The sequence below is a fragment of the Erythrolamprus reginae genome, chromosome 2, assembly GCF_031021105.1.
Source record: "Erythrolamprus reginae isolate rEryReg1 chromosome 2, rEryReg1.hap1, whole genome shotgun sequence".
Taxonomy (NCBI): Eukaryota; Metazoa; Chordata; class Lepidosauria; order Squamata; family Dipsadidae; genus Erythrolamprus; species Erythrolamprus reginae.
This window is the reverse complement of record NC_091951.1, coordinates 125,241,828-125,267,938: the sequence shown is the minus strand read 5'-3', so window position 1 is coordinate 125,267,938 and position 26,111 is coordinate 125,241,828. Positions and strand designations below refer to the sequence as shown.

The window sequence follows — 26,111 nt, the reverse complement described above, 5'->3', positions numbered from 1 at the left end:
CAACATCACAAAAACACGGAAATCCGGAGGTGGGGTTTTGAGGACTTCCGTGTTTTTGCGATGCTGCAATTTTGCTGAGACTCCCCTCGCTGGAAACTCCACCTCCGGACTACCGTTGCCAGCGAAGCACCTGTTTTTGCGCTGCTGGGATTCCTCTGCTGGAATTCCCCTGCAGCATCGCAAAAACCCGGAAGTATGGAGGTGGGGTTTCCCATGGAGGGGAGCCTCAGGGGAATCCCAGCAGCTCAAAAACGGGTGCTTCGGCTGACAAAAGCGGTGAGTTTTTGGCTTGCATGCTTGAATCGCTTTTCCATTGATTCCTATGGAAAACATTGTTTGGTCTTACAAACTTTTCACCTTTCAAACCTTGTCCTGGAACCAATTAAGATCGTAAGATGAGGTATCACTGTATACACAGGGGTGGGCTATTTCCCAGACGGAGTGGAATGCAGTGGGGTAGTGAAAATGAAGCTCCACCCCAGAGAACCCCTTTTGCACTGAAAGATGTTGAAAGAAAATGCAGGGCATCCTGCATAAGCCACACCCACAGTGTGGTAGTAAAAATTTGGGTAGCTCTTCACTATATATACATAAGGATGAAAATGGTTCTTGGACTAGGTGAGTGGAAAGGTTAAAACCATGATGGCGAACCTATGACATGTGTGCCATAGGTAGCACACAGAGCCATATTGGAGGGCACACGAGGCATGAGTGTGTTAGCCAGCTGATTTTTGGCTTTGGGGAAGGCCATTTCGCCCTCCATAGGCTTCAGGGAAGCTTCCCTGAAATCCCGGAGTGTGAAAAACCGCCAAACGGGCAAACTGGAAGTTTGGAAAATGGACTTCTGATTTGCCTAGTGTGCTGTTTTTTTTGCATTCTGGGGCTTCAGGAAGCTTTCCTGTGGGTTCTGAAGTGCGAAAAACAACACAATGGGCAAATCAAAAGTCCGTTTTTCTGAACTTCTGGTTTCACCATCCCAGGCTTCAGTGAGGCCTGTGCGCATGTGCGGAGATGGGGATTGTACGCATGTGGAGGGGCAGTGCAGAAGGTGTGCATATGTGAGGGAGTGGGAATGGGTGTGGACACGTGCATGCGTGCTCTTTTGGCATGTGAACCAAAAAAGGTTTGCCGTCACTGGGCTAAAACATTAACAAAGAATAAGTTATAGGAAGAAACTTAATCAACAACATCCTAAAGATCAAAGGTGGATATACAGCAGCAGTACAACAGAGGTGTAAAAAAGTAGAACAATGCAAAGATACGGCATCAGAAGGTGAAGTTTGCATATCCTAGCATAAATGTACAGTGCATTTCCTGGATGGGAAATTCAGAAGGGATTGTGCTGTCTTCGCAATACAACTGGAAAAATCAAGCCTGAGCATCTCATTTTCCAGCTGTGGGCAAAACATTTCAGAATTCAAACGTCCCACTTTGTGAAATGGCTGTTTCAAGGACAAAACTGTCTGTTCCAATTGCTTTGGGGGCATTCTGAGCTGAAGAGTCTCCTGAAATGATTAAAGGAACAGTTTTGCACAAGAAGGAGAGAGGAAATCAAATTCAAAGCAATTAGAATCCAGAAACATTTTGTACATGATTCTGCGTAGACCAAGCCAGGAGAAGTGGTCTAGGGTTTAAAGCAGAGGTGGGAAACTATGGCCCCTTTATGACTTGTGGACTTCAACTCCCAGAATTCCTGAGTCAGCATGGCTGGCTGAAGAATTCGGAGAGTTGAAATCCACAAGTCATAAAAAGGCCTTAGTTCCCCACCCCTGGTTTAAAGAGATGTTGGTGCTTCTGTAAATGTTTGCTACATTTGTACAAAAAGTAAACAAAGGCAAAAATGAGGCAGCAAACTCTTTTAGTGAAAGCTCTGTACACTTCCCTGGCTTAGTTAGGAGTGGAGTTGAAAAAGATCACTTTATAAAGATCATATCACATTTCCTTGGTTGGCTAAGGTTTAATACACATACAGTCCACATTGAATATTTTCAGCGATGCTCTGTTCCTACCTTTAAGAACACAGCAACAGGAATAATAATCAGTGGAAGATTAGGCTCTCCTGGCTCGCAAGGCAAGACAAAACTTTTTCCATTAAAATTTGGAAATGTCACTGATTTGAATCTTCCACTCCTTGAACATGGAAAAAGCCTTGAAAAATCTATTTTTCTTTGGTTTTCTTATGGGTTTTTTTTTGGGGGGGGGGGGGGACAGACACTTAAAGTTGCAGGGAGCTCCTCTGAGACCAAGGAATTTACTGGAAAGTGAGCACTGGAAAATATATATACCCTTGTGGAAACTTCCCTTCCTTTCCCTTAGGGCAGATTTTAAATGTGAAAAATATGTAGCAAAATCCCCATTGTTTATTTGTGTCTCTGAAAGACAAACATTACATTCTAAAGTTACTAATTCAAAACAATGGATGTGGCCCAAAATCAAGAGTGACACGTGGCAGTTTTTACAAGCTGAGTTCTTTATTGTTTCACACCTATAGAGGAAATCTTGCAGACTGAGGACTTGACTGTCTGGATCTACAGTATTTTATGTAAGCTATTTGGGAGGTGTCGTCTTCACCCTCTTTCTCTCACACATGATACCTGGGCTCAGCTGCCTCTTTCTCCTCCGGAATAAATCCCCAGTTCAATCATCTACTCAGATTCTGTGACTGGGGTGAATTTAATGTTGCTATCCACTAGGACTGTTTTTTAAAATCCAATACAATCTATCTCAAGTGGGACTCTAGCATCAACAAATTCTGAGCCACAAAACACTAGCTGGAGATCATTAGAATTTTAATTCCATTTGATTTTAAATCACAGTTGAGGATATCTAATTTAGACTGTGTTTTCCTGGTAATTAGGAACCTATATATGTTGGAATGTAAATTCGGTACTTGCAGAAATGGCTCCCTTTCAGCTGAGTGTATTATAGGGGAAGATAAACGGTGCCCTATCAGATCCACCATCAGAGATAACAGGAAGTAATTGTCACTGTTGCATTCTGCAACATCTGATTGTTGGGGAAAATATGCTGGCTCCGTAAGCCTTTAGAGAGGACGCTAAAGCAATTTGAAATGGTAAATAAGTATAAGTGCTCTTTCTATTTCTATTTGTGCTCTTCAGGTTCTTTCCTCTATAATGTGTGACGCTTGATAGTATTGGTCATTTTTTATCTCTCCTAAGTGATAATGTGAATTGAGGGTTATGAATAGAGTATTGAGCTAGAAATCAGCCTGTCCTTTGAGGGAGATAGGTAGGCGGGTAGGTAGGTAGGTAGGTAGGTAGGTAGATGGATAGATAGATAGATAGATAGATAGATAGATAGATAGATAGAGATAGAGATAGAGATAGATAGATAGATAGATAGATAGATAGATAGATAGATAGATAGATAGATAGATAGATGATAGACAGACAGACAGACAGACAGAGCAATAGCACTTAGACATATACCACTTCACAGTGCTTTATAGCCCCTCTAAGTGGTTTACATAGTCAGTATATTGCCCCCAATAATCTGGGTCCTCATTTTATCGACTTCAGAAGGATGGAAGGCTGGGGCAAATGTGAGCTGATGAAAATCAAACTGCTGCATTGTTGGCAGCCAGCAGAATCACAGGGTAGCAAAAGCAGGCAAATGTTGGTCAACATTGCCAAGCCTGAAAGTCTTTGATCTCTAAATACTCCCTAGTTACCCGAGATAGCAGAGTCTGTAAGTGGGTGGGAACTAGTTTAGGGAATTTTCCTTATGGAAACATGTCTCTGATATTGCTTCTGTTCTTTTTCCCTGCTGTAAAGACAATTGAATCATTCAGAGTCTCTATAGCACTAACACTCTTAGGATTATGTGAAGACAAAAATTGCTGTTGTGAGGTTTAATTGTCTGTCCTCAGGAATTGGATATGACTCAAGAATACAAATACTGCAGTACCACAAAGGATAACAAAGCACTAGTCATGCTTTATGTTATATTAAATAATTTCATTGAAAGTTCTTTGTCAAAGAGTGTTTTAGATGCAGGGGCTTTATTTAGCTGGAAGAAAAAGTCAGACTTCAGCTAACATTCTCCCCAACTTTATGGTTTTCAAATAAAAGGAGGGTTGGATTAGTGACAGAATAATTATCTCTTGCCATCACAATGATAAACTATGTACCTAGTACCCACTAGAAACATTGTGATTAAAATGTGCTGCTCTCTATAGATCTGTTGCATTATCATGAAACCAGAAGTAAAACATGCTGTCTCAGAAATCATCTTTGGTTCTGACCATTAAGCTATGAGGGGGACCACTATTAATACTAGAAATAAATGACAAAAAGGCAAGAACAAATAGGCAGCAAATAAATCCAAACTTTCAGATCTTCTTCCCCCAAATCCTTATCTTCCCAAATGTGAGATGTGCTACTGAAGTCCAACTTCAATCTGAAATTGTGGTGATAGATGCTTAGAAGTGACATAAAGTCATTTTGGGTGCATCCTGACATTCTGAAAAGGATTTTCTGTCTGAAAAGGAAGATGCCATCTACCCATCTGTTCAAAAAGAAGTATCTACGTACTAAAATAGAGTAATTCATTTGACCAAGGAATGTGCTCTGAATTTTATATGCTCTCTGTGTTCAACTCAGATGTCTTTCAGTTTCGCTGTGAATACCAGAGTTGGTTCTACATATGGCCTTTTTGTACAAATAACCCATGCAAATTGCTGCCCAGTTTGTGGTATCTTCTGTGGACTAGGTTATTTATTCTAGAATACCTCTTACTGAACACTTAATGGCGCAATTATCCACTTGTCCAATTGGACCTGATATTTCTAAACCATATGCCTTCTTTCCTGCAGGTGTACATTATCAAGGTCACTTGGTCCAATGGCTCAACAGAGGCAATTTATCGACGCTACAGCAAGTTCTTTGACCTGCAGGTAAGATTTCTAAATTGCTGTCAGAGACTGGAATTTTCATTTCACGGAGCTGCAATATTATTTTACTTGATTTTGTGCTCACACTGTATCTTTAAGGCAACATCATTTATACTTACATGCATGCAGCCATAGGCCTAATATTACTGCCTTGGGTGCTATTTTAGACTTGAAACAAAAATAGTTCACGCTATTTGTCTCCAGACTTTTATTCTACTGTTTTCTTTTTCTTTGTAATGGCTAGCAGGAGATTTCTTTTCTATAAATATCTAAAAGCATTAAGTAGGTTATAGCAATATTAAAATACCAACTTTTAATCAAAATCAAAGCATATCTGAGCAATCCAAAGAATCATATCTACATCTGAGCAGAGATAAGAAAGACTCTGCTTGGGTCAATTGACCCATGTTTTTCAATGGTCTAGACTAGGTCATAACTATGTTCATATTTGTAACCTAAATAGGAAGTGCTTTATCAATTACAACTGAAACTAATGTTAGTGGTTTTTATTAAACCTGTTGACTACATGTTGATTGCTACTGGGCTTTCAATCGGTACGTGTTTCATTTTCTTCTATTGTACTTTTGTCTTGGTATAGAAAGGAAAATTGGATTAATAAGTTATGATAACTTTCTCTTCAGTTACTTCAAAGGAATGATTATGAGCTCAATATTGTTTTGTGCAAGGCAGGAGATTATAGATGCTACTATCAATGGAAGCCCCTTCATGGATTACTGCCTTGTTGTATTGAAAGGGTTTGCGTAGCTAAATGAAGCCATGAGCTATGCTGTGCAGGGCCACTCAAGATGGACAGGTCATAGCACAGAGCTCTGACAAAACGTGATCCACTGGAGAAGGAAATAGCAAACCACTCCAGTACCTTTGCCATGAAAATCCCATGGGCAATACCAAAAGGCAAAAAGATATGACGCAAATGAAGAAGGAGATGGCAGAGAATCAGGTGACTAGATGGAATAACTGAAGCAGTCGGTGTGAACTTAAATGGACTCGGGGGTGATAGAGGACAGGAAGGCTTGGAGGAATGTTGTCCATGGGGTTATGATGGGTTGGACATGACTTTGCAACTAACAACAACAAATCATTAGAAGAGTATATTTGAGGCTCAGGGTTGTCTTTTTTGCACTAGGTTGTTTTTTTGCAGACATTTCTGATGATGTTACCCTGATGGGTAATGAAATGAAATGTCTGAAGGAAAAACAACCAAGCTTAGAAACTACCACTATTTTGAAAGGAAAATGGTTTTGGCTTGTGAAGGGCTGCCTGTTGCCGGTGCTCCCGGTGTGCTCATGGAGGCCGGCGTGGGCGTACACACGCATGAGCAGCGGGTAGGCATGTGCATGTTGGCACAAGATTCAGTTTCTGCACATGTGCAGGAAGCCAAATTTCATGCAAGGATGTTTGCACGTGTGAAATTTTGGCAATTTTCACCGATTTCTTTGCTTCTGCACACGCACAGAAGTAAAAAAAAAAGTAAAATCACTGAAATCTCACACTTGCTCACTTGTAAAAATATTTATTATTTTACATTATATAGTTCAAGCATTGCCATCTATTAATATTTTTATTATTTCAGAAGTCATTTTAAAGGAATCAAAACTTTTTTAGCATCAAATTATAATTGTAGAAGTGTGGCTGAGCTGGAAGGCGGAATTAAATATGTCATTATTTTGGAGTCATTGTTTTGCCACAAGAGATTCAAATCCAGCCGTCCCCATGAATTCCATTGACCTTTATCCAGGGCCACTTTAGCTTTGACCAATAGTTTACTGTCTTCTTGCATATAGGTAGCAATAATGAACTCTTCTTACTTTAAATAAATGAATGTTCCTGGTTATTTGCTCCGGACAATAGCTATTGATTGTAGTTTATCTAGCAGAAGCTATGCCTCACTGATGAATGCTGTTTTGCTATTTAATTCAAACTTAAAAGCACTATTTATTTATTACCTGCTTTTGTTATTTTTATAAAGAACTCAAGGCAGCAGACATATCTAATATTCCTTCAAATTTTCACGAAGTGTGGTGCTTTTCTCTAAAGTACTGCAGTCTAGTAGTACTAGCTTTTGGTCTCAGTCCATGCAGGGCTTTCCTGCATTGGCAGCTAGCAGAAGACTCATTCCACCAGGCCCCAGAATAAGCCAAGCTGGTTGGAAAGTCGCCTTGCTATAAAATCTCTGCTGCTTTTTATGCACTTCTCAGTTGAGTCTTACTTTTTGGAATTATCTGAGAAATTCCCCCTTATTGTGCCAGTATCCAAAATAGAGTGAGCAAGTGGCACATAAGGGAAACCCATTAGAGATATATGACTCTGGAGCAATGTTTGAAATCCAAGATCATGAATGGTTTGTTATGTCACTACTTAAAAGCCTGAACCTTATGAGGAGAGGAAAAATAAAAGCCTGCTCTCAGCACCTTCTGGGCATCAATTCTCTTGCTTGTGGAATATGTTTGATGCGTATGATCAGATCAAAATCTGTTTATCGCTGCTATCCTTTCCTTGGCAGTGTGATTGACTGCAATAAAGATGAGTTTATATTTACAGCATTAGACATAGGAAATCTCAGATTCCCAATCCTTAAGAACTTGAATATGAAATGATCATAAACACAAAGAGAGCCATAGGAGAAGGAATGCTGTTATAGAGGCAAATCAGTATGGTAGCCTTTAAATCAATCTCCCAACCCCTTTTTTGGCTATGCCCCACTACGCATCTCTAAAATCCTGATGCTCCCTTCCCCCCATGACATATAATTCTTACTATTCAAAAAGTGAGCTCCTATTCACTCGGAGGAAGGCTAAAATGCCATTGACTTGGTTTAAAGAAAGTCCCAATTGTGGGCACACTCCTAGGCACAACAGCAATGTTGAGAGACTTGAAGAGAGATTAGTCATTCCAAATTCAGATAGGAATTGTATATCCCTACGCCTTGACTCCCTGTGTTTTAATATTAGCATGTTAGCAAGAAGAATACAATGGTACCTCTACTTAAGAGCTTAATTCGTTCCGTGACCAGGTTCTTAAGTAGAAAAGTTCTTAAGTAGAAGTAATTTTTCCCATAGGAATCAATGTAAAAGCAAATAATGTGTGCAGACCCATTAGGAAAGAAATAAAAAACTTGGAATTTGGGTGGGAGGAGGAGGAGGAAGAAGAGGAGGAGGACAGTCACTGCCGAAGGAAGAAGGTGAGGTGAGGGGAATAAAAAAAATCCAAAACTTTAAGGCTTAAAAAAAAGAGGCACTGCACCAGAGAGAGAAACCCAGGCGGGTGAGAGGGGGGAACCTCACATTCCTTTGACTGAAAGGCTGCTGCTGCTGCTGCTACGTGCTGCCTCTTCTTTCCCATGCTGACAGGCTCTCCTCTCGCTAGCTCGCTTTGTAGCCAGCGCCTTTCCTTCACTGTGGTGACTTCTCGGTTTGGCTGAAGCCAAGTTGATTCAGCCGGGGCGAACTGCCCCCTTTTGCCTTTCCGCGCCCAGATGCTCCGGGAGGCAACCTCGTGCTGGGTAATATGGGAGGCAGCATGAGGGAGTCACCACAGTGAAGTGGTTTATTCCCTCTCCAAACACCCAGAGAAAGGAAAATGCTCTGTTTGCTCTGGGCTGCAAAAGCCTCTTTAAGCATCAACGAAAGGCTCCTCTGGCAGCCCAGAAAAGCCCGAGATCGGTGGGATTAAAGGGGGAATGGCAGAAAACTGGTGGGGCCTTCATGCCACTCTCAAATTTCCTGGGAAATTTTTCCGGGCTCGGGTTCTTAAGTAGAAAATGGTTCTTAAGTAGAGACAAAAAAATCTTGAACACCTGGTTCTTATCTAGAAAAGTTCTTAAGTAGAGGCGTTCTTAAGTAGAGGTACCACTGTATATTTGCCATTGATATCTACAATATTTAACTTTTTAATAAGGAATTGTTATCAATTAATATAGTCCCCAAATGCAGGGGAGTCAATGCAGGGGATGTAATTTTGATGCCAGCCAATCATAGCCGAGCATGGAAAAAATTGTGTTGGGCTTGTTAGAGTGCATAGATCAGGGGTCCTCAAGCTCAGCAACTTGTGGATTTCAACTTCCAGAATTCTAGCTGGAGAATTCTGGGAGTTGAAGTCCACAAGTCTTAAAGTTGCCAGGTTTGAAGACCTCTGGCATAGATGGAAGGCCACCAGATAATCACAGGACTGTAGTACAGACTGGGAAGTAAACAATTGCTTCTCTCTGTTGCTTTCTCCAGCTGTAACTAGTTTATCTCTTTCAGCCTTGCAGAATAAATCTGTAGTAAGAGGTTTGCTTCCTAATCCTGTAGATCATGTGATAAAAATTCAACACTAACTGGGTGTACACTAGAAAGAATACAATATTGAAACACAGGCCGTGCAAATTGGAAGACAGGATACCTTCAGAATTCCCAATTTAATTTTCTGTCTATCTTCATTCCCTCAAGAAGTGATAAAATATACTTTTAGAGTAAAGGATGAATTATTAGAGACATATAACAAACAATGCTTGTCCATTCTTATGGTTTCAAGTTGAAGGGAAAAATTCAAATCGGACCTAATGTCCCAATCACTATACAACCGCTTAATTAAAAAAAAAACAGTCAGAAAAGCTGAACCTCGCCATTTTTGACAGAATCAGGTCTGTCATATGTCTTTTGTTAGTCAGGACCATTTTTGGAGAACGCATTAACCACTTACAGATTATAATCTTTAACACAGCAGTAAAACATTTTTGCTAAACAGAATACAGAATACAATTCCAGACATGAGTGACAGTAGCAACAAGCTTACATATGCCCAGACTATATGTTATAAGGCAGGGTCGGTGACATTTTTTTTATTAATTGCTTAGAAAGGTTGCAAGATCTTATTGTTAATATCTCAGATTTGAAGAAAATAAGTTAGCACCTCATTAAGGTTTCAAGTTAGCACCCCATTAAGGTTGCAAGATCTTATTGTTAATATCTCAGATTTAAAGAAAATAAGTTAGCACCCCATTAACCTATTTACTGAATATTTACTCTATAATTATAGGTATGCATTGACTAGAAATAATGCTTAAATTATGTTATTAATCTTCAAGAAGCCTATATCTTATTTTCTATTATCTGATTTCAATCAACACTGCAGTTTACTATGAAAGCTATTACGTTACACCAATTTTTGTTTACTAAGTGGTAAGTCAGAGATTTGTTAACTTTCAGAAATGGTATTCAAAAAGAAGTGATGGTTTTGATATTCCTTTATTAGCAGAAGAGATAATCAGTAACTATTTGTAAGAATCCTATCTATACAAACATTTTAGACGTGTGTCTTTTGGGATGTATATGCATGAGCATACCAGTGACATGTCAAGACAAGATACAAACAGTTTTGATTTTGCCGAATGCTAAAATGCTGATTTATGTGGTCTGGTATGCTGCTTTATATGTAAAAGCTTTCACACAGCCACAACATCTGACCCATTTTGAATAAATAGCATAGGACGACAATTTTCATTGTTTCGAAGAAATGCATATTGAAAAACTATTAAATTGGAGATGCCAAATCAGCAGATTCATGTAAAAGAAGAAAAATTTCTGCATGGCTCTTGTGAGATGTCAAAAGACTTTAAAGTGAAAAACGCAAAGCTTTCAAAGAATTTATTAATGACTTTATATGCTCAGCACCATTCATTTTTGCTGATCTAAGTAAATCATTTTGGTGATAGAGTAGAAGCTCTGGGTATATTGCTACCCCAAGAGCTTAGAAGAATAAAGAAAGGAGCATATGTCTTTTGTTAGTCAGGACCATTTTTGGAGAACGCATTAACCACTTACAGATTATAATCTTTAACACAGCAGTGAAACATTTTTGCTAAACAGAATACAGAATACAATTCCAGACATGACTGATAGTAGCAACAAGCTTACATATGCCCAGACTATATGTTATAAGGCAGGGTCGGTGACATTTTTTTTTATTAATTGCTTAGAAAAATATAATACAACAAAATAGTATGAAGTGCCTCTATTTCTAACAGGCTTTTCAGTCAGTGCAACACTATTATGGCAAAAAATGTGAAAGTTGTTCAATTTGTATAATTTCATTGCATTGCATTGGATTAGTTTTACATAACCTGGTATAGTGGTTAAAGCATGAAGCTAGAAACAGGGAACTCTAGTCCTGTCCAGTGAAGGGCTACCAAATTTTTTACTACCACACTGTGGGCGTAGCTTGTGCAGAACACCCTGCATTTTCTTTCAACATCTTTCAGTAAAAATTGGGTGCTCAGGGGTGGAGCTCTATTTTTGCTACCCTACTGTGTTCCCCCCATCCCACCCCTGGTCCTGTCTTAGTCACAAAGCCACTAACTTGGGGGTGTCAAACTGGAGGCCCATGGGCCGGATGTTTCATGTGCAGGCCACACCCACCCCAGCTCCGCGAATGGGAAAAGCATAACAAAACATCACGTGATGGCAATGTGATGCCTTGAGTTTCACACTCATGCACTAACTACTTGGGCTAGTCTCTTTCTCTCAGCCCTACGAGGAAAGAGGCAAAGGTAAACCACTTCCAAAAAGCTGCAAGTTGTAATTACAGTTGTCAGATATGGATTGTTTTGAACTGGTAGCAAACATGCTAGTTGATGCATTTGTGACTGTTAGGTAACTGCTAGTACAGATAAAGATCCAAGATGAGCATGCAGTTGCAAATATGATAAATGTAAGTGGTGTTAAACTATTTAATTTACTCATTTCCTGAATTGCAAATTACGTCATGGTCACATTGAGTAAGCAAACTAAATTGCACATGGTTCCTTTTGAGGAGGTATTTGGGTAATGGGAAAGAACAGTTATGAAATAAAATTTCCAAGTTGGGTAATAATTGTTTTAGTGATCTTTCAATGATTCACTTGAGTCATTGGGACTTTTATTTCTATCACAATATTTTTGAGGAGTGCCCTGAGTTTATCTAGTGTAACTGGGGGGTTTCATTTTTGAGTAGGGGGGAAAAAAAGGGTGGGTTTTACTTGCCTTCTCCACCAGTTTGCATCACGATGGAAGTGCACATTTTGTGTGCATCCCTTCCCTGAAAATATTTTTTTAAAAAATCCAAGATGGCGGCACCATGGACCAGCACCAACCGAACCGGCTATGTGATATCACCAGCAGTTTACTAATGGTTCTAAAGAACTTGATAAAGATAATATTAGAGAAGAAGATATATTAAAATATTTAGAAGACTCAAATATTAAACCAATAAGTAAAGAAGATAAAGAAATTTTAAACAAAGAAATAACTAGGGAAGAGTTAGAACAAGTAATCGTGAGACAGAATAATAACAAACCCCCTGGACCAGATGGATTCCCAATTGAATTTTATAAAGCAACGCTACATATAACAGGAGATTTATTATTAGGAATTTACAATAACACGTTAAAAAATGCCATATATCCCTTATTATGGCAAGAAGCCAATATAACATTGATACATAAAGAAGGTGCAGATCCAGATCAGATTAAAAGCTATAGACCAATATCTTTGCTAAATGCTGATTACAAACTGTACATGTCAATTACAGCAGAAAGACTGAAAAAAATACTAAATAAGACAATCCATCCAGAACAGAATGGCTTTCTGCCTGATAGACAAATAAGGTACAATACTAGAATAACTTTGAACATGTTAGAGTATTATGAAAGCCATAGCGATAAAGAATTAGCAATGTTGTTTTTAGATGCCGAAAAAGCCTTTGATAATTTAAATTGGGACTTCTTTAAAAAAATTAATAAAAGGTATGGAATTTGGATCCAATTTTGAAAATATGATAAACAAAATATACTCTAAACAAAAGGCAAGGATCTTAGTTAATGGAGATTTGACAGATACATTTGATATTAGGAAGGGAGTGAGACAGGGTTGCCCACTCTCCCCTTTAATTTTTATAATGTCAATCGAAATTTTATTAAATCAAATTAGGATAAATCCTCAAATACAAGAAACCAAGGTTAAAAAACAAGTTTATAAAATACAGGCATTCACAGACGATTTAGTCTTTTTTTAGAAGAGCCAACTAATTCAATGATACATTTATTAAAAGAATTGGAATCATATGAAAAGGTAGCTGGTCTTAAAATAAATAAGAATAAAACCAAGATACTAACTAAAAATTGCAACCAAGACCAAACCATGACATTAATGGAGAAAACTGGATTTCAAATAGAAAAAAAAATTAAGTACTTAGGACTTTGGCTCTCATCTAGACATTCGTCTTTAAAAGAATTAAATTATATTAAACTTTTAAATAGAACCAAAGAAGACTTAGAAAAATGGTCCAAATTAAATCTATCTTTAATGGGAAGGATTAACACTATAAAATCTAATATACTTCTGAGATGGTTGTACCTCTTTCAAACAGCACCAATCTAATTGGATTAAAAAAAATTCTCAAACGGGGATTCGAGACTGAGAGGAGGATTTGGTCTTCCAAACTTAGAATTATATTATCAGGCTACAATATCACTGTGGATTAAATAATGGATTAAATTGGAGAATAGAATTTTAGCAATAGAGGGACATAATATTATGCAGAAAAGCAGAAGGGTTTTAGAAGAGATTGGAACTACACAGTTGCAGTTTTTGCATTTAAATAACTAATAGAAAATAATATGGACACAATAAGAATCACTTGTTGCATTTGTAGACAAGAGAAAGTATTTGATATAGTTGATGGGAAATTGCTATGGCAAACATTGATCCAATATGGAGCAAGTGAACATCCATATGCAAGTATGCAAAAGCTTATACAATAATTGCAGAAGGAGAGTTAGGACAAACCAAGGAACATCAGAATCTCTCACAGTAATATCCAGACAATTGTGAGTTGCTCCAGGTTTGGCCCGCTTCTATGAATCAGTAGTGCTGTAGGCAGGAGGCTCCGCCCACCTGCCTGGGATACTTCTGTGCATGCACAGAAGGTTGCGCGAACTGGTAGCAACAGGTTTTAAAACTTACTACTGCGTCTGGAGTAAAACAGGGATGTGTACTGTCACCACTGTTGCTTATCACTTACATTTACAGCATAAGCAAAGAAGTCAAAACCCAAAATGGAAATATAGCAACTATTCTTTGAAGGCATTGAAAGCAAGTACAGCTATGAAACTGCAAGAACATCTTATAGCCATAAACCAAGAATGCAAGACAAATAATATGAGAATCAGCAAAGAACTAATAGCAATCAGAAGAAGAAAAACATAACTTAAGCAGAATAATAGAGGCAAGAAACATAAAACAAGTACAGTGGTACCTCAAGATACGAACCCCTCGTCTTACGAACAACTCGTGATACGAACCCGGGGTTCAGAAAAAAATTGCCTTTTCTTACGAACTTTTTTCGAGTTACGAACGCCAAACCCGAACTTCCGGGTTCGGCGTTGGGAGGCTCCTAGGAAGCCGCCCGGCTGTTTTAAAAGGTGACAGCCGGGCTGGGGGGCTTCCCAACAACCTCCCGGACCCCGAACTCTTGCCAAACTTCCGGGTTCGGGGTTGGGGGGGTGCTGGGAAGCCCCCCAGCCCGGCTGTCACCTTTAAAAACAGCCGGGGGGCTTCCCAGCAGCCTCCCGAAGCCGAACGCGGAAGTTCGGGTTTGGCGTTTGGCTTCGGGAGGCTGCTGGGGAGCCGCCCGGCTGTTTTAAAAGGTCACAGCCGGGCTGGGGCGCTTGCCAGCAGCCCCGACTCCCCGCCGCTCACCCATGGCCGGCAGAAGATCGCTCTTGCCTGGCTTCCCCGTGAGGCATCAGGTCAGCATTCTGTGCGGGTGGGCGGCGGGGAAGCCGGCGGCTGTGGCAGCTGCTGCAGGAGGCTTTCCCCCTCCTCATCTGCCGCCCGCCCGCCCAGAATGCTGACCTGATGCCTCGTGTGAAGCCGGGCAAGAGCGATCTTCTGCCGGCCATGGGCGAGCTACAATAGGCTTCCACGTCCTTCGCCCGTGCCTGGCGGGAGGTGAAGAGTGCTTTGCCCAGTGCAAAGTTGACAGCAAGCAGCTCCGCAGTCGCCGAAGGAGGCTTAACCGCACCCCTCTGTCCCACCCATCGCCCGTGGCCAGCAGAAGAGCGGGGATAGGCAGGAGGAAGTTATGCCGGATACGGGCGATGGGTGGGACAGAGGGGTGGGGTTAAGCCTCCTTTGGCGGCTGGGGAGCTGCGCGGCTTTGCCTTTTGCTGGGAGGGCAAGTGAAGCGCCGGATCTCCTGCCTTTTGCCCAGCCAAACCCCCAAATGTCTCCGCTGTAGCAGCTGCTACAATAGACTTCCACGCCTTTCGTCCGTGCCTGGCGGGAGGTGAAGAGTGCTTTGCCCAGTGCAAAGTTGACAGCAAGCAGCTCCGCAGTCGCCAAAGGAGGCTTAACCCCACCCCTCTGTCCCACCCATCGCCCGTGGCCGGCATAACCTCCTCCTGCCTATCCCCGCTCTTCTGCTGGCCACGGGCAATGGGTGGGACAGAGGGGTGGGGTTAAGCCTCCTTCGGCGACTGCGGAGCTGCTTGCTGTCAACTTTGCACTGGGCAAAGCACTCTTCACCTCCCGCCAGGCACGGACGAAAGGCGTGGAAGTCTATTGTAGCAGCTGCTACAGCGGAGACATTTGGGGGTTTGGCTGGGCAAAAGGCAGGAGATCCGGCACTTCACTTGCCCTCCCAGCAAAAGGCAAAGCCGCGCAGTTCCGCAGTCGCCGAAGGAGTGGGCTTAACCCCACCCCTCTGTCCCACCCATCGCCCGTGGCCGGCATAACCTCCTCCTGCCTATCCCCGCTCTTCTGCCAGAGCGGGGACAGGCAGGAGGAAGTTATGCCGGATACGGGCGATGGGTGGGACAGAGGGGTGGGGTTAAGCCTCCTTTGGCGGCTGGGGAGCTGCGCGGCTTTGCCTTTTGCTGGGAGGGCAAGTGAAGCGCCGGATCTCCTGCCTCCTGCCTCCCCCCCCCCACCCAAATGTCTCCGCTGTAGCAGCTGCTACAATAGACTTCCACGCCTTTCGTCCGTGCCTGGCGGGAGGTGAAGAGTGCTTTGCCCAGTGCAAAGTTGACAGCAAGCAGCTCCGCAGTCGCCGAAGGAGGCCTAACCCCACCCCACTGTCCCACCCATCGCCCGTGGCCAGCAGAAGAGCGGGGATAGGCAGGAGGAGGTTATGCCGGCCACGGGCGATGGGTGGGACAGAGGGGTGGGGTTAAGCCTCCTTTGGCGGCTGGGGAGCTGCTTGCTGTCAACTTTGCACTGGGCAAAGCACTCTTCACCTCCCGCCAGGCACGGACGAAAGGCGTGGAAGTCTATTGTAGCAGCTGCTACAGCGGAGACATTTGGGGGTTTGGCTGGGCAAAAGGCAGGAGATCCGGCGCTTCACTTGCCCTCCCAGCAAAAGGCAAAGCCGCGCAGTTCCGCAGTCGCCGAAGGAGGCTTAACCACACCCCTCTGTCCCACCCATCGCCCGTGGCCGGCATAACCTCCTCCTGCCTATCCCCGCTCTTCTGCTGGCCACGGGCGATGGGTGGGACAGAGGGGTGGGGTTAAGCCTCCTTTGGCGGCTGGGGAGCTGCTTGCTGTCAACTTTGCACTGGGCAAAGCACTCTTCACCTCCCGCCAGGCACGGACGAAAGGCGTGGAAGTCTATTGTAGCAGCTGCTACAGCGGAGACATTTGGGGGTTTGGCTGGGCAAAAGGCAGGAGATCCGGCGCTTCACTTGCCCTCCCAGCAAAAGGCAAAGCCGCGCAGTTCCGCAGTCGCCGAAGGAGGCTTAACCACACCCCTCTGTCCCACCCATCGCCCGTGGCCGGCATAACCTCCTCCTGCCTATCCCCGCTCTTCTGCTGGCCACGGGCGATGGGTGGGACAGAGGGGTGGGGTTAAGCCTCCTTTGGCGACTGCGGAGCTGCTTGCTGTCAACTTTGCACTGGGCAAAGCACTCTTCACCTCCCGCCAGGCACGGACGAAAGGCGTGGAAGTCTATTGTAGCAGCTGCTACAGCGGAGACATTTGGGTGGGGGGGGAGGCAGGAGGCAGGAGATCCGGCGCTTCACTTGCCCTCCCAGCAAAAGGCAAAGCCACGCAGCTCCCCAGCCGCCAAAGGAGGCTTAACCCCACCCCTCTGTCCCACCCATCGCCCGTATCCGGCATAACTTCCTCCTGCCTGTCCCCGCTCTGGCAGAAGAGCAGGGGCAGGCAGGAGGCAGTCTTTAACATGCCGCAGAGGCTCTGGAGCGCCGCCTGGTCTTCGCAGCACTGGCTTTCGCCCTTGTTGCATTCGCGAGCTTTCATTCCCAGGAAGCTCTCCGAGCTCGGGAAGGATCCCACGGTCAGTCGGCTGCGGGTGGGAGGAAGGCGAATGCGGTCCGGAGGCTGGGAGGGAGGCGGAGAAAGGGATCAATGTAAAAGCGCTGGGCTGGGAACGTCTTTGGCCAATTAGCTCCTGGAGCGTGGAGGCTGCCTCCCTCCTCCTCCCGTATTCCGCCTCCCTTCCCTTTGAGTCATTGCATCCGGACAGTAACTGTCTACCCAATCCACCCATGAGGCTCCCTCTGGGCAGTCTGCACTGTCTCTCCCCCCCCCCCGTCTCCCCCCTCCTCTACCCACCCCCGAACGATCTGAATGCCGGCAGCAATGAGGCAAAAGGGGTGAGTTTTCTGCTTGCACGCATTAATCGCTTTCCCATTGATTCCTATGGGAAACATTGTTTCATCTTACGAACTTTTCACCTTACGAACCTCCTCCCGTCACCAATTAAGTTCGTATCATGAGGTATCACTGTATTCAAGTTCAAATCTCTAGAAATAACATTCCCCAAAGAGGGTAAAATGGATGACATAAAATTAACAAAATAACGCAGTAAGGAAAAGCAGGTATTGGGACAGCTAGCTCTACTCCAACAAAATAAGGCAATACCAATCAGCACAAAGAAACGTCCCCTACAAAGCATATCCTTCCCCATTCTATGTTACCAGTGCCAAACACGGGCACTTAACTATGAAACATAAATAAAAGTTAATCACCATGTGAAAGTGATTCATGTTTGAGAAAAGCTGCTGGAATGACCCAAAGAGATAAAATCAGAAATGAGACTTCCAAAGAAAGAATTGTCATAGAGCCAATCCTAAACTATATACAGAAACAGCAAATAAAATGGTTTGTTCACCTGGAGAGGATGTCTTGGGATTCCATACCATACAAGGCATAAATAAAAAGAGACGATAAAAGAACAGGAGGCAGACCCAGAAGATGGAGAGAATATCAAAGACATGGGACAATGACATCAATTAATAATGCTTGAGACTGCCAGAAGAGCAAGAACCAGAACTTTGTATCTCTTTGACCCTCAAAGCAGTAAAAGAGGAAGTAAAGAAGAGGAAGATGACATTAGGATAGAAGATTGATCCCATATTTTATCACTCTCTCAAACCTAGCCTGCCTTGCCACTGTGCTTCTCAGAACATCATTTGGCATGAGTTCCACACTAATTTTAGAAACTCTTGCTTAAATATCTCTATTTTTATTCTGTATTACTGTAATTTCTGTATTTTGTCTTCATACCTAAGACTATTAGAGATTGGGGGGGGGATCAAAATTTTAATGATAAGGATGAACTGGGCAGAGAAATTCTATTTTTGATTAATTAGTTAAAATATGTGATCAACATGTGGTTAATTTAATGTATGAAGTAAAAAAAAATGTTCTGTATTCACATGGCAAAACCCAACTACTATAGGTGATGGATCATGGTGAACAACTGGAAACAGTACATGTTTTTCTTAATGGATACATTGCCAGAATAATAGGATTGCTTAAAAACCCTAGAGAAATCAAGACAGGCTTCTTCATGCACAATAATAATACAAAATCTACTAGGGAACATAAGAAACAAACACTAAGCAATGAATAATCAGAGATTGTGTTAATATCTGGTGCCAGTTCATTTTTAAATAGTGTGGTTAAGTTCTAGTTTTGTCTGAGTACATGGGAGTGATGATGCCTCTTAAATATATTTACATTGGCTTCCCTCTTGTAGCTTTCTAAGGGTTCATAATTGATCTCAGTTTTGGAAAATTAAGCTAATATAATTGTTTATTGTATTCTTTGGATGTTGTTTTGCTTGAAAGAGCTGTATACATCAAGGCTAGCCTGGTTTTGTTGTTTTGTTTTCCTGTTGGCAAAAAAGGGATCTTTGGCAAGGGAGAATCTTGGATTAACTGAGGATCTGTAAAAAATATAGGGACACCCAATATACATGCTGAGCCTGATTCATGCGTTTCTTTGAGCTGGTAGTTGGGGGCAAGCGAGGGAAAGTTAAATAAACATTTCAGACTAAGGAAAACATCATGATTTTTCCATCAGATTAGTTCCAGCAAGCGGTCTTTTCCATCTCTTGGATCACATTAACTCTTTTGCTGAATTCACTGCTGTTTCAACTGAAGAGCTGAACTCATCAGAATTTGGAAAGCCAAAGCTAGAGAAAGGACAGTGGTCACTTAAATGTCTGTACGTTAATTGTAGCTCGATGACTAGCCTTAAAACCAAAGAATTGTTGACATGCAACTTCATTTCAATCCTTTAAAGTAAATGTTTATGGGAAGCCTTTTTGTGACTAGTTGTGGGTAACACTAGTTATATTTCCTATATATTTACTATGAGGTATCTGTACAGTAACCATTTGTCCCTTACCCTTTATTTCAGAAAGCTGTCCTTTAGGTTTATTTGATTTAGTTAGTTATTGGGCTCTTGAGTTTTCCATTGTAATGTAAAATTATGAACTGAAATATTTTGTTTTAAACCTAATGAATCTCTTTCACATTTGCCCCTGTAAACGTTGGTCCTTGATTTATGACCAGCCATTCAGTGATTGTTCAAGCTGAATTTTGAGTGCTTGGCAAGTGGCCTGCATTTATGGCTCTTTGCAGCACCCTAAGATCATATGACTACAATTTATATTATTTTTACTAAAAACTAGTATTTACTTCTGATTTTTGACAAAATCACCCCAGAGCAAACAATGGTTTCACTTGATTGTAGCATTCGCTGTACAATCACCACATTTGCTTACTGATTGCTAGATGTCAAAAAATGGAGCCGGTCATTTGATTACTTGCTTTGTGAGCATCATTGTTAAGTGTTAAGGAGTGTGCAGAGTAGCCGTTGAGTTACCAAGGATGCAGAGAGGAAACATGGAAGTGGCAGATATCCATCTGATAGCCCAGAGATACAAGTAGTAATTCAGATAACCAGATACATTCAGTGTATAAATATTATATTTATAAATAGCTTAGTCAAGAACAACCCTAGTCATACACAATTACATCAGTCAATATTCACAATACATATACAATATTATAAGCCTCTCTCAATACATTAAATAATACTATAAGCCTTACGGAATGTATTAAACCATCATTTGAACACACAGTTCTACAGCAGTCACACAGACAAACCAGAAATAGCATGGAGTAATGAGAGAGAGGGCTGGTGGTTTCTGGCTCCCTCTTATGGCTAACTGCAACAGTAATTCTTAAAGCTGTAGTGTTATAATTCATTTAAACATACATTGATAGTTTGTTTATATATTGCAAAACCCAATGAGTCTTCCAAGAGGGGTGGCATACAAACAAACAAACAAACAAACAAACAAACAAATAAGTAAATAAATAAATAAAATAAATAATAAATAATAAATAATAAATAATAAATAATAAATAAAAAATAAAAAATAAAAAATAAAAAATAAAAAATAAAAAATAAAAAATAAAAAATAAAAAATAAAAAATAAAAAATAAAAAATAAAAAATAAAAAATAAAAAATAAAAAATAAAAAATAAAAAATAAAAAATAAAAAATAAAAAATAAAAAATAAAAAATAAAAAATAAAAAATAAAAAATAAAAAATAAAAAAAAATAAAAAATAAAAAATAAAAAATAAAAAATAAAAAATAAAAAATAAAAAATAAAAAATAAAAAATAAAAAATAAAAAATAAAAAATAAAAAATAAAAAATAAAAAATAAAAAAATAAAAAATAAAAAATAAAAAATAAAAAATAAAAAATAAAAAATAAAAAATAAAAAATAAAAAATAAAAAATAAAAAATAAAAAATAAAAAATAAAAAATAAAAAATAAAAAATAAAAAATAAAAAATAAAAAATAAAAAATAAAAAATAAAAAATAAAAAATAAAAAATAAAAAATAAAAAAAAATAAAAAAAATAAAAAAACAGTTATGTACATAATACTAACAATCCTGACTTAAACCATAATGGGCAGGCTCCATTGCATCATAGGTTGAGGTCTATCTGTACTTTGTTTCAAGAAAATATGATCATTATAGGTACAGTAGCCATTGCTCATAAAAGACAACCACATTCTGGATAATCAATGAAACAAGCAAGGCTCCACTAAAGTGTATGCACAGGAGTCATCGCATACCTGAGCACAAGTTGCATCTCCTGCTCAGTGTCAAAAGTATGTTTTTTAAAGAAGGTAGGCCAGGGGTGTCAAACTCAAGGGCTACATCTGGCGGTGGGGTGCTTAGATCTGGCCCATGGGACACTGTGGAAACAGTGGAGGACTGGCCCACAGTGCCTCTTGTGGCCCTCCCGAGCTTTGTTTTCACCAGCAGAGGATTGCAGGAGGCTGTCGCAGATGAAAACCGAGCTTGGGAACCTGTTTTAGCTGGCAGAGCATTTGGGCTACCTCAGGTGCCCCCGACATGAGTGTTGTCAAGGTGGCCATGCCTTCCCTGGCCACTCCCACCCCAGCCCCCTGAGATAAAACACAACCTTGATGCAGCCTTCAATGAAATCAAGTTTGACAGCCCTGAGGTTGGCAGATGAAACAGAGATAAAGAGATAAGGTCGGAAGAGAAAAAGAAAGCCAGGAGAGTCTTTGCTGTTGAAAACTAGGTTGAAGTTGCAGTTTGTCAGGGCAGACAGAGAGGTTTTTCGCAGCAGTGGGAAAAGAAAGGGGAAAGCGATGCAGAGAGAGACAGACTTCTCATTTCATATTATTGTGAAATTTTGGAAACTTCTAACTGTATGGTATATTCTGCACTTTTAAAAATAATAATATCTGCTCTGGATAATTCTCAAATAATCTGTATAGCCAGAGTTGTTACAGGTAGTCCTCAAGTTCCGACAGCCTTGGAAAGGTGTGGGGGCTTTTTTAGCCTGTAGAGCACTTCCAAGCATCATAAAACTCTGCACACTGCTCCCCTTGGTCACATGACTGCATTTTGGGCAATTGGCAACCAGCTCACATTTATGACCAGTTGCAGTGTCCAGTAGTCCTATGACCATGATTTATTTTATTTTATTTATTTATTGGATTTGTATGCTGCCCCTCTCCGGAGACTTGGGGCGGCTAACAGCAATAATAAAACAGCGTATAACAATAATCCAATACTAAAAACAATTAAAACCCATTATAATAAAAAACCAAACTGATCTGCCAGTTTCTCCCAGTGAGAAGAACAGATTCATTTAATGACCACATGATTTACTTTACATAAAAACAGTCAAAAAATGGGTCTAGTCATGTGGGTGTTTCGACTTATGATCACAATGACTACAATTCCAATCATGGTTGAGAGTCGAGAACTATCTGTATTATATTTTTGGTTAAGAAACTAGAATACAAATAGTTAATACAGTTTTGAAGAGTCTGGAAGAAATGGCCTGTTTTATTGAATTTCGCTTTTTAGACCCGCCACAATGAACATTAATTAAAGTTGAGTCTAATTAGAGTACATTCATTTTGTGTAATATGCAAAGTTAATCAAAGTCGAGTCATCTAATTCCAACGGCTTCTTCATGTTTTAGATTATATGTTGATTTGGAGTAAAGGGAGTTTAAAATATCATTTAAAATAGACCAAAGGAACCAGATTGGAGAAAATGTTGTTAAACCATACTTGAAAGATTATTCCTAGGACTTGGTTTCATACATCCATGATAGTTGAAAATTTTTGACAGCCAGAAAGTTTTTAAAAATGTGCCGCATGTACATATTAGTGCTACTTACTGCTTACTTCTTTAAATACAAAAATAACAGTTCAGCTTTGTGGTTTAAACTGAAAGGACAGTGTTTAGGTTTTGAAGTTCAATTTTGTATTTTTCATTGTTGGCGTATATTTCAGGGATGGACAGTTGGCTTGCTGAGCTAGGACATTTTTTTTTAGTCCACCTTGAACAAAGTTTAGGTTATGGCTGTTCTGACCACCCACCATGGTGTGCGGGAGAAAGATGAAAAAAGTAATACTTCTGAAAAAGAACTCTTTGTTGCTAATGAGAAAAAAGGGTGGGGAGCATAGTTCCCTCTAAGCTGAGCAGTGAGCAATCGCTCACTTCAAAATCATCATCAACTCAGAGTTTTCCAAACCTGCCCAGAAGCCGAGAGGGAAAGAGTGAGAGGGAAGGAGAGAGAGAGGAAGAGAGGAAGAGAGAGAAACAGATAGAAAAAAGAGAGGAAGGAAAAGAGAAAGAAAAAGAACGGGAGTAAGGAAGAGAGAAAGAAAATCAAAATCTAGTTTGAAACTAGCTCAACTATTTAAGTGACATTTTGATATTGATAGAGTTGCCCTATTATGAGCTCACTGTTATAGACACACAGTACAGTATTTTATTTTGAAATTCTCTGAGGCAAAACAGGGTGGGTTTTTTATTTGTTTGTTTGTTTGTTTGTGTGTGTGTGTGTGTATGTATGTATGCATGCATGCATGCATGCATGCATTTATTTATTTATTTATTTATTTATTTATTTATTTATTTATTTATTTATTTATTTATTTAGAATAGAATAGAATAGAATAGAATAGAATAGAATTTTTATTGGCCAAGTGTGATTGGTCACACAAGGAATTTGTCTTGAGGCATATGCTCTCAACGTACATAAAATAAAATATACATTTGTCAAGAATCATGTGGTACAACACTTAATGATTGTCATAGGGGTCAAATAAGCAATGAAGAAGCAATATTAATAAAAATCTTAGGATATACGCAACAAGTTACAGTCATACAGTCAACATGGGAGGAAATGGGTGATAGGAATGGTGAGAAAAACTAGTAGAATAGAAGTGCAGATTTAGTAGAAAGTCTTTATTTATTTATTTATTTATTTATTTATTTATTTATTTATGTATTTATGTATTTATGTATTTATGTATTTATGTATTTATGTATTTATGTATTTATGTATTTATGTATTTATGTATTTATGTATTTATGTATTTATGTATTTATGTATTTATGTATTTATGTATTTATTTATTTATTATTAGTGTGCCGCCCAGTCCCGAAGGGACTGCTGCTCAGACACTATACTTTTCCGCCCACCCCCCCCAAAAAATTAGAGGGAACACTGGTGGGGAGAATAGCCAGTTGCAATTATATTCTATAATGATATTCTTCATCTTCTCTCTCTATGATGGTGAGATTTTATTGGCAAGCTCAAATCAGTTTTGAGCTAGAAAACACAAGTTTTGACCAAAGTCTACTTTCAAAGCAAGAGTTTTTATTTTTTATAATAAAGACCTTGTTGCACCTGTTACATATTATCTGCTTGTGCTTACCACACAAGTGGTAGAGTTTATTTTATGTGTGGAGAAAATAGGCAGGAGAAACTTACCTGAAAAATAAATACTCTAGAGTTGTAATCTGAAGTAAAAGGTATCATTATGGTGTGTAGGAGTATACTTTGAGGTGAAAAGGTCATAGGAAGCACTAGTGAGATGTCAGTAATCTAATTTTGTACACAACTATAGTCCAGCCTGAGGTTGATCCAAAGATAATCAAAATCTACAAGTAATGTTCAATAAGGAATTCCACATTCAAGGTGGGATAGCTTTTCCTTCACTCTTCCCTATCCAATGATATAGCTTGAAGTTAATATGTCATCTGTTTCTCACGATGGCCCATGCTTCTTAAAGCAGCTGATCTTCATCTTTCCTTTATGTGTGAGATGTCGTAAGAGAATCTCCTGAGCCATTGGTTTGTCAAATGCCAGGTAAATCAAAAGATTAAGACAGTTTCAGTGAATATGAAGATCTATTGCAAGCTCTCTACAAGAATCTGAACTACTAATGGTCAAGGGAAATTAGCAGAAGTTAAGAAAGGTATTCAAGGTGGGGTGGACTTAGATCTCTTGTGGCTGTGTAGGAACACATGACTGATGATGTGTTTAGAATAAAATAACAGAGTTGGAAGGGATCTTGGAGGTCTTCTAGTCCAACCCCCGGCTTAGGCAGGAAATCCTATACCATTTCAGACAAATGGTTATCCAATTTCTTCTTTAAAACTTCCAAAGTTGGGGCATTTACAACTTTTGGAGGAAAGTTGTTCCACTGATTAATTGTTCTCACTGTCAGGAAAATTTTACTTAGTTCTAAGTTGCTTCTCTCCTTGATTAGTTTCCATCCATTGCTTCTAGTTCTTCCCTCAGATGCTTTGGAGAATATTTTGAGTCTCTCTTCTTTGTGGCAACCCCTGAGATATTGGAACACTACTATTATGTCTCCCCTAGTCCTTCTTTTCATTAAACTAGACATACCCAGCTCTAGCAGCCGTTCTTTATATGTTTTAGCCACCAGTACCCTAATCCAGGGGTCTCCAACCGCCGGTCCGCGGACTGGGACCGGGCCGTTGGGGGTTTTCAGCCGGTCCGCGGCACCAGGGCCCCCTCGGCCTTTCCGCGCTGCCCACCGCCCGCCCGATTTGCCCCCTCTGCTCCTCTGCCACCTCCTGCCTTTCACCGCAGCTCCTCCCGCACCCGGAACGCACGCCCTGCCCGCCTCACATTTGCCGAGAGGACTTTCGCCCCGGGCTCTCAGCAAGGGGGCTGCATGAGAGGCGGGGCCGGCGGAAGGTGATATTCAATGTCGGGGGCGCACGGGCGGTTTTGCGCGCGCTCCCTATCTCCCTGCTAGCCCACTCGGAATACTGTATTCAAAATAAGAAAAGCCTTCGCCGGCAAAGGCTTTTCTTATTTTGAATACGTATTCCGAGTGGGCTAGCAGGGAGATAGGGAGCGCGCGCAAAACCGCCCGTGCGCCCCGACATTGAATATCACCTTCCGCCGGCCCCGCCTCTCATGCAAACCCCCTTGCTGAGAGCCCGGGGCGAAAGTCCTCTCGGCAAATGTGAGGCGGGCAGGGCGTGCGCGCGTCACCGCTGAGAAGAACGGAGAGAG

The 26,111-nt window shown here is 40.8% G+C and overlaps 1 protein-coding gene across 2 annotated transcripts in view; it reads left to right on the top strand.

The window, feature by feature from the left end:
- Window positions 1-26,111, top strand: part of SH3PXD2B (SH3 and PX domains 2B) — a 151,632-nt gene that overhangs the window by 36,932 nt on the left and 88,589 nt on the right. For both annotated transcript variants that reach the window (XM_070739409.1, XM_070739407.1), the window contains exon 2: window positions 4,835-4,915. In XM_070739409.1, coding sequence (XP_070595510.1) covers window positions 4,835-4,915 — 81 coding nt within the window. The remainder of the gene's footprint in view (window positions 1-4,834; window positions 4,916-26,111) is intronic.